Source organism: Polypterus senegalus, chromosome 9 (genome assembly GCF_016835505.1).
Source record: "Polypterus senegalus isolate Bchr_013 chromosome 9, ASM1683550v1, whole genome shotgun sequence".
In the NCBI taxonomy this organism is placed as follows: domain Eukaryota; kingdom Metazoa; phylum Chordata; class Cladistia; order Polypteriformes; family Polypteridae; genus Polypterus; species Polypterus senegalus.
The window spans coordinates 143,515,569-143,525,607 of NC_053162.1; the positions used below are offsets into that span (position 1 = coordinate 143,515,569).

At 35.9% G+C, this 10,039-nt stretch overlaps 1 protein-coding gene across 1 annotated transcript in view; it reads right to left on the minus strand.

The window, feature by feature from the left end:
* usp28 (ubiquitin specific peptidase 28) overlaps positions 1–4,655 on the minus strand; it is a 119,904-nt gene extending 115,249 nt beyond the window's left edge. Inside the window, 1 exon segment of the mRNA XM_039764004.1 lies at positions 4,471–4,655. Within this exon segment, the coding sequence (XP_039619938.1) occupies positions 4,471–4,518 (48 nt within the window). The 5' untranslated portion in view covers positions 4,519–4,655.
* Positions 4,656–10,039: the final 5,384 nt, after the last annotated feature.

The following is a 10,039-nucleotide window of genomic DNA, read 5'->3' on the forward strand; positions in this document are numbered from 1 at the left end:
TGCAGATAGCACCTCGTAGATGGAATAGTGGAAGTGCTGCTGCCTTGCAGTAAGGAGATAATGGGTTTGCTTGCAAGGTCCTACCTGCATGGAAAAGCTTTGAGTAGTGAGAAAGGCATTATAAAAATGTAAAAAATCATTATTACCTTCCATAGTAACCTTGAAAGAAACACACAAAGTCTTCTATACCTAGATATAGGTAATGAAGAAGTAACACTATACTCTTAAATATACATCATGATTTTTTTTTTGTACTTTGCTTGCCAAGTGTTAGATGTTTGATATTTAAAAGATCCTAGATCTGTAAGTTTATAGCTGTACGCAAGCGAAAACTGTGAAACATGAAATTCATATTTCTACCTGACAAATGATTTAATGACTCCAGAACAACATTAAGGCTTTACAAGATATTGCATTAAAACAGAGAATAAAAATAGGTACGGTAAAATGGATTAATTGACACCAACTGCCAACACCAGATGTTTTCAATAATTAAAAAATTAGTTCTTTAGCATGTAAGTCTGCAATACATTTATCAGATATGCAGGGACCTAAATCTTTGGTAATTCATTTCACTTCAATTCAATTCAACTCTTAGTGCAAGCCTCCAGTATAATAATCCCAGTGATAAAAAAACACAAAATTTTATGAAATAAAAAAATGCAAATAGACACAACACAATATGAGATAAACATGCCTATATATCAAAATGTATCAATTATTTATACACAAATTTGGTTCTTAAATGATTCTAATGTCAATAAGTAAATCCTTTTATAAAAAAAATAACTGATCATACTTGGAAAAATGCAAAAGAGAATGCCTCACATTTTGTTAAAAATAGATATTAAATAAAAACAGAAATAATAAGTATAATTTAACATATTTACACTGTACAAATAACTATTAAATATAAATGTTTCAAATCTGAAATATAAAATATTTTTGTACCTTTATAATTCTGTGTATGACAAGTTACATATGACCACTGCCTCGGGCTTGGATTCAAATGCCACACTGCTCATTGGTTAGGGGGAGTTTGCATGTTTTCCCTGTGTTTTTCCTGATTATTCTTGAAGTATAATTCCCTCTTAATTAAATTACCCATAATGTACAAATAAGAAAGTATTTATTTGTAAAAACTGTTATAGAAATGTAGAATAAACTAATGAATCAGTTAATTGCAGTGACCACCCATCAGTTTTTAAAATTAAAACCCATCCCCAAATTCACTAAATCCAGGACAGAAGCAAAAAAATATATATATATAAAAATATAACATCTATTAAAGACAAAGACTGCAATTGATGTTGAGAAAATTCACCAGTAAATAATCTGGACAACATGAATGATCTCCACTCCTCTGTAAAACCTCTACCGTATACATAGTATAACACTGCATCTAAGTCCACTTCTAAGGACGCCTGTAGATAAAGAAACTCTTACAATTCTTACATTTCATTGTTTAATTGACTAACCCTTTACCTGCTCTTATTTACCTGTATTCGGAAAGCTCTGAATTTCTAAGAAATTTATAAAGATGGACATTTTTGCCATTGCTTTAGATATTTAAAAGTCTCAATTGTAACTTTCTACTATTTAGGTGACTTTTTTCTTTTAAATGTGCTCAAATACTGCACTGAAAAAAATATAATATAAATACTGATGGTTAGCAAAGAGCAGACGAGACACTGGTGCAAGCATGATTGAGTGGCATAGGGGACCAACTACTTCAGGGTCATAGTCACCTGTTTACCTGTCAGCAGGCAAAGGCTTGAATCAATACAGCAAAGAACAAAAACAAAATTTTTTTTAAATCAAAAAAGAGGACAACTCTATTAGTGAGTAACACATAGTGATCTTCAGCACTTCTATATATATTTAACAAACTGAGCTGCTAATCACTGGTCTGATACAAAAAAACTATGAAATAACAGCATCAACCATTATATTGCCAAACCTTTTTTAACCCAACTCAGAGTCCAACGAGCATTGTGTATAAAGAAGAAAGAGGCCCCAAGACTGGAGACCAGTCAGTCATGGGGAATTCTTATTGATATAACCTCAAGACCAATTTAGAATCACTAGTTAATCTAACATGCTCATCTGTGGGAATGTAGGGGAAAACTACCCAATGCAGAACCGACGCAGACAGAAGGGGAGTGTGCAGATTCGACACAGACAATGTTCTGGATCAAAATTCAATCCAAGGATGATGGATCCTTGAGGCAGCAATTCTAACCACCGTGCCAACATGCTGCTTACCTAGGAAATAAAACCGTGTTTAGTTAAAAAAGAATTCCACTTATAAGAAAATCTGTGACCATTGGTTTTAACCACTACAGAATATAAAGGTATCTCATTTTTAAAGAATTATACACCTATTTATCTAACCTATTAAGCTAATTCATGGGTATAACAAAAAGCGCACAACCATACGCTCATTCTCTCTGGGCCATCAGCTCAGAGAGTCTTTGGAGAAAATCACAAGAACACTGGGATAAGATGCAAAACCATCAAAATGCTAACTCAGAATTCATCCAACTGCTATGTAAAAGTAATTGGAAATAAATTATTAATTTGATATTTGAAAATAATAAAGGCTAAAATGATATTTGTACCCTTTGAGTCATACATAAATAAGATACAAACAAAGGGCATACTTCATATAACAATGTTTGTTGCTTTTGTGAAGAGTATTTTACTTGACAAGATTCAGGACTAATCAGTTACACTAATGGAAAAACCAAATTGTAGAGGCATTACATGTAATAAAGATTGGCATATTAGCTTGCTTCTGGATTTAAGACCAAAGGACTAACCATACAACTCATTTCTAACAAGTACTCATTGGTGCGCTAGCTGTTCACATACACTTGTATTTATGATATGACAGAAAGAATGTAGCACTTCTTCAGTCCATCCAGCATCCTAACCAGCTTAGCCAGGGCAGTACCGCCAGGCAGCTGAAGCCATAGGGCACAAAGCAGGAACAACACCTTGGCAGGGCATCAGTTGTAGACAGATTTAACTTTTTTTTGTTCAGCTCCAAGTTACCTAAGTATTACTGCAAACATAAATAGGCAATAAAAGCCTTTAGGTCATATTTTTTGTAATAAGTAACACATTATCCATTTCCGGTATTCTTCAACAATATTGTACTTCACCACATTCAATATTAATATTTCACATGTGATGAATTAAGTTACTGCCATTGCAGCCAACTGGGATGAATTAAGTTACTGTCGCTGCAGCCAACAAAGCTCTATTTAAAATCCAGAATAAAATGGCCAATGTCCTGAAGTAAACAAACATCTCAGTTATATACCCCCTAAATTGAAATATGTCAATTTCATAAATGCATGTAGAGAAAAAAAAAACTGATAACCTTTTGAAATTCCTATCTGAAGTGGTATGGTTTCCCTACCAGCAATCACAATTTTGCTGGTCCAAAACTCCAGGCATTCAAGTGGGTTAAAACACAAGATAAGCAATATATCCCACTCATCCACCTCAGGGTTAAAAAGCAAAAGACTTCAGAAATGGGAATGGGGGATATAAAGAAAGTTCAACAAAATTGATAAAACTGCGTTATAGCCCAGGGATTTAAAAACTGGTAAACATCCTATACTACATTTAGGTAGTGCGGTTGTCCATCCACTCACTCAAATGATTAGTGTATACATCTTGTCCTTCTTTTTAATTATAATTTACACTAACTATATGTAAAACTTCTACATAAACTCATTTTGGTTATATGTAACGAACACGTACCAAGTTATAAAAGAAACTTAGAATGCAACTAAAAAACACTGTGTCAGAGAGTTATCAGTGACACGCAATCCAGCAAATCTGAGCTCCCAAGAAAATTGCTTAAAATACCAGAAGCCCTGAACAAACAGTTCAAGATGATAGAGCTTATTAACTAACCTCGCAGGACCCTGAAAAGTGCAAACCTTTAAACTACAATTCTACTTCCGGAGACTCTCAGGCTAGACACACGAAATATGCTCGTCATTCATAGTTGTAGGTCTCGATTCCTGTAAAGCCCAACAGAGAGTGTCACGATCTGTCTGGCTGGTAGTCCGAGAGAGGTGACAAACTGGGGCACTAGGTCCCAATCTTCATGTGCAAGAATAGCGAAAGAAAATATGCTTTCTCCGTACACGTGCTTCACAATAACAAGCACAAGCCTAGAAGGCAATTCTTCTAAACAGGCATGCACCCACTACTGTCATATGAAAAGTGACATAGCGACCAATGACAACACAAAAGAAAAAAAAAAAACTTTTGTCATACGTATGACAAGACATGGAGCAGTTTTATAATACATCGGTGTTTTATGGTACAAAAGAGGTTAACAACACTTTGCCAACTTACGTCACCCCACCCGAGGTGCTGGCTTTAATGCCACATGCTGATGTTGTTGTTTATGTCTACCTTTTATTAAGTAAAACCGCATTTGCTCACCGTCTTTTCCGCGCTCTCTTCGTTTTCACACTGTAGTTCGGCGGTCATTTCTCCTACGCCCAATAACCCTTTTTTTCTTGTCTCTTGTTAAATTACTGCTAAAACTTCAACCCACAATCTCGCCGCCGCCTACCACCTCCGCCACCCCCAAGAGCAAGCCCGCACCCACCCGGTCGTGCCTACTCTCGCCTGCTGCACATGAACGCGCCTTTGGCGTGAACGAGTCTACGTTGGGGGTGGAGCAATTATAAACATCCGGGCTGCATGAAGCTAGATGAAATGCTTTCTTTTCTTGTCTTTTCTTTAAGAAATACTGCCGTTAATGCTGATCATGGGAACTCACCCACGTAGTTGGACGATCTCAAAGCAACGCACTGCATATATTTCATTGCTCGGAGTTATTTCAGTACTCAGTATGTAATGCATGTTAGTGATTGTTACATTGTTTCTAAAGGAGTTTTGTAAGGAGCTGTACAATACAGAACTATCTGACGCATGGACAGATATGACAAGTTTGGAGAATTCAAAGTATTAGATTCAAAAACTGTGAAAAAGAGAGAATTTTGCCAAGAGGGGGCTGCCTTTTTAGATAAAGTTTTAGCTCGATTTTCATAACGACACGCCTCTTCTGGACCACTGCCACAAAAGCTTCGCGCAGACCGCAGTACCTATGAGGTTGGTCACGTAACGGCCTTCATCGCGAAACGCCCATCGCATGCGCCGTTACACTTTAGTTAGGTTTAGGTTTGTGGGAGGGTGCAAAAATATATTTCAAGGAGACCCTTACCAGCAACACTGTTGACCGCATGTTGGCTATTTGGATTATATCTCTCTGCATTGTTATTTTTGACTGCCTGGAAAATGTTTAACATTAAGACACTGGCTTTATTTATTTATTGGCTATATTGTGGCCGATACAGTCTTAGCCTTTTAAACTTTAACAATTGACAAAGCCATTCACAATGGACAAGAAATTTAACTGCATAAGATTGGAAAAATAAGTATGAAACTGTTACAAGAGAGTGGTGTAATGGCATCCCCAGGATGTGTGTGTACAGTATGTGATATGTATGCATTCCTACTACATATATTTATATTTTGTACATATATGACTTTTTTTCCCTCTGTTTCTACACCTTGTTATCCAATTAGAGGTAACAGGAAGACAGACCATTTCTCAGGAACATCAGGCACAGAGCAGAAAGCAGTCTATCAGGGGACACGCTCACAAATCCACACTTATTTAGACCAAATCAGTGTAGGCCTTCTAATTAACCTAACATGCCTTTCTTCATGAGGCAAAAGAGAAACCAGAGTACCTGGAATAACTTGCAGATACACATAGGAGGCACAAGTAAAATCCACACAATGACTGAGGAAGAGTCTAAACCCAGGTTCCTGAAACACAAATGTATCCATCCATCAATCCATCCATTTTCTTAATCCACTTATACAGGGCAGGGTCATGGAGCAGCTGGAGCCTGTCCCAACAATCATTGGGCACAAGGCAGGTGTTGGAAAAACTTATTAATTTGCTGCCTTGTAACTCTACTGTATGTATTGGCTGAAATGGTCACCCAGTCCATGGCTGGTTTTTGTGGACTGGTGGCTCTGAGGTAGGGATCTGCACTGGTAATCGGAAGGTTGCCAGTTCAAATCCCGTAAATGGAAGAAGTGACTCTACTCTGTTGGGCCCCTGAGCAATGCCCTTAACCTGCAATTGCTTCATCCTGGGTATGATGTTAATCTGCATCCAACTCTGAAGTATGCCCTCCAAACTACAGGGGGAATCCTGGGGGTTGGTAGCAGAATTGGCACTCCAGCCACCATAAGAAACCTCACACTGTTCCATTCCACCTGAACTAGCGTGGTGCTGAGGTGTCACCCGTTGCATGGCTGCACTCGGGTCTTAATCAGGGATCTTGAGTTGATTTGTCATGTGGTGGGTGCAGCAATGCGCTGTACCTCTAATGCCACCTGGAAAACTCCTGCCCCTCGTAAAACTACAATACAGGTGATACTGGTCTGAATATATACTGTATTTCTGTACTTAGTGTGTGAACATTTATTCACCGGAAATCCCTTTGTCATATTCATTCCTGTAATACCTGCTTCTTATTTTTGTAGTGCCTTTCTCATCTAGTCTTTAATCACCACTTTATCACTGTTTGGAAAAATAACAGACTCAGAAAGGATTCATCGATAGGCCACATCTTCACCCCAAAGATTTTAATATCCACATCAATCAATCAACATTTATTTATATAGCACATATTCATACAAAAAAATGTAGCTCAAAGTGCTTTACAAAATGAATAGAAAAATAGAAGACACAATAAAAAATAAACATAAGTCAACATTAATTAACATAGAATAAGTAAGGTCCGATGGCCAGGGTGGACAGAAAAAACAAAAAAAAACTCCAAAGGCTGGAGAAAAAAAATAAAATCTGTAGGGGTTCCAGACCACAAGATCACCCAGTCCCCTCTGGGCAATCTACCTAACATCTGTTATTCTACTCATATTTCATACTTCGTGATATGGTGACATTACTGTAGATGCTAACCAGATCTAGCTTTCCTAGTGTCCATGTTATCACTTCTCATTGCACTCTGTCAAATGCCTTCTCCAGATCTATAAATGCATAATGCAGCTTCTTCCCCTTGGCCTGATACATTTCCTGCATTAAATGTATATCAAATCATATCAAATAAAAAATAACACCTGTTGTTCCCTTTCTAGGCATGAAACCAAACAAGGTTTTATTAACTTTTACCTGATTATTCCTTTTAGCACTCAACTGCTTTTATGACCTCGTCCGGAAACTGCATTGTTCGATATGACTAGCACTCCAATGGATCACCCTTTACTTTGTATGCTAGAATGTGTAAATTTCTTTTCCAATCTTTATCAATCTTCCTTCACATACATTGTAAGCAGCCAACTCAAAGACATTCTCATGCCTTCAACATTTTGTGCACCACTTCAGTTTGCCCTAGTGCTTTATTGTCATCATACTTTACGAACTTTTACAGCTTCCTCTTCTCAGAAAATTACATCTCAGTTCTTCCATTTTCTCAGACATCACTGTCCGATTCATTCTCTTTATTCATCAGCTTCCCCATGTATAGTAGTTCTTCCAGGTTTGCTTAATCCCATTACTACGAATCGCAATGTTTAAGTCAGCATTTTTCAAGCAATTCACACCTACTAAATCCTCTTTCTTTTGTCATCTGCTTTACGATCCTGAAGACGTTTCTTGTTCTTTCTTCTTTCTGCAGCTAATTTGGAAACTCCCAACTTTTAAATTCTTGAGAGAGAATCAGCAAACTTGAGTTTTGTTTTTTTTTTTTAATCCACGCAGTTTTTACTTGCCTATTGCCATTTTATTGCTGAGAGTGAGAAACAGCTCTTGCACTACTTGGCATTTAATAAAGAAAGGAGACAAACACTTTCAAAAAGATTTATAAACAAACAATTCACTTAATCCAATTATCCAGTTTAGGCTTGAGGTCATAGGTGTAAAGACCTCATCTAAGCAGGATCGGGCATAAAGCAGCAACCAACCCTAGATGGGGTGTGTACCATTACACAGAACAAATAAAAATAAAAAACAAAATTGTAAAGGGAATTTTGTATCTTTCATTGAATTTATTTTGAAATAATACATTTTAGGTGATTGTTATTACATATTTCTGAACACCTAAACAAATAAACAGAACTTGGATCCTATTTTAGTAAACATTATCGAAGCTGGTGTTATTTACAGGAGTTCACTGCTTTCAAAGTGTTATCAATCTATTTATTGTCCCCCTGGAGATGTGCCTTTCCTCCATTATCCACTTAGCCTCATTGAGTTGAAGTAATGAAAATTCAATGCAAGAATAAACCAAAGTTTAAGCCTGCAACCCTTTAGAAACGCCCTCAAAGAAAAAAAGTCTTATGCATTAATGGTTGGCAATTGCAAGATCAGATATGAACAGCTAATGTCAAGTCAATTGGGGAAAAAAAAAGTAAAGCGTAGCTCGCCAGCAGATACACATTGTCAGTAGCAAGGATCGAAACTGAGACCTCAGCTGCACTTCTTTAGTGGATTTGCAGGCAGGCAAGTTGATTTTGAGAAAGCCATGTCTCCTGTGATTTTGCTAATGCTGTTTCTTTCAGGTAAGGCTTTATTATTTCTGTTTAAATGCAAAGTTTAGATTCTAATGTTTTAAATAATTTTATCTTTATTTTGCTTTTTTTGTATATATATCAAAATAAATGTGTTGCCTATAGAAAGAAGTCACAAGGCTTGAGACCAGTTTTCTAGTGTATAGAGTAAATAAATAGACCTTGATTCACATTAAGGTAAAATGATATATGCATACATGAATGAAGAGTGTACTGTATACAGTATAATACATTGTATTTCACAGGGTATATAATGGTATATATATATTGTGGGTATGAATATACATATATACATTATTAAAAATTACATAGTTATACACATTTAATATCAATTGCATAAAATTATGTAATTTTTTTCTTAATTTAAAAATATGAAATTCAGAAGAGATTACTTTCTGATAATTAATATTCTTAGCTATTAATAGCAAAATATATTAAAGCGGCACTACCTGGAAGTTCCTTTCTTCTGTATTTTAGAAACTGTTGTACTTAATAAGAACAGTAAACACAATATAATAAAGTGAATATGGTCAGCTAATAAATTTTAAATCAAATGAAAAATTTATTGAGGTCTGTTTGGAGTTTGATCTTCCCATGTTGGTGTGGATTTTCCTCTTATATCCCCAAAGACATGCAGGTTACGTTAACTGGAGATTCTAAAATGGCCCAGTATGAGTGAGTGTGAGTGTTTGCATATGTGTTATTTTCCACTTCTCATTCAGTACTGCCAGGTTAGTGTTTTGCTCCCAGTGAATCTGAATTTTAAAGTACCTATGTGTTTTCTTATAACATTTTCTATTCAGGTTCAGGATTGTGGGACCTTTTGATTTATCTCTAAACTTTCATATGTATTCATGGTAGTACAGTGGATATCGCTAATATGTTACAGCTCCAGAAACATGGGTTTGAATCGTGACCTGTTCAGTATCTATCTCCCATTGTGATCATGGATGTTTCACTGGATACTTGAATTTTCCTTTCACATCACAAATGAATTGGTTACCATAAATTTGCCTGGTATGACTAAATGGTTACCCTCTCTGGGACTGAATCATGCTTTATACTTCATGGCGTTAAGACTCTATGACCTTGAAATGGATTAAGCACTTTTAAAAATAAATGTTTTGATGATTCAATATTTTACATTATGAAACTATGCAATACATTTTTCACAGTAGTATTATTCTATGATGGATTTTTAGTGTGGAAATGTATGATTCTTTTGTATACATTTTCTTTAGTATTCCATATAATGTAACCTGTATAAATTATTATAAATATGCACACACAGATACACACACATAGTTTTTATGTAATAGCAATTCTTCAATGTCACTTTTTAAAATATTTTTATATGTATCTGTCTTTCTGATTCACTTCCAGAATAAGAAAAAAA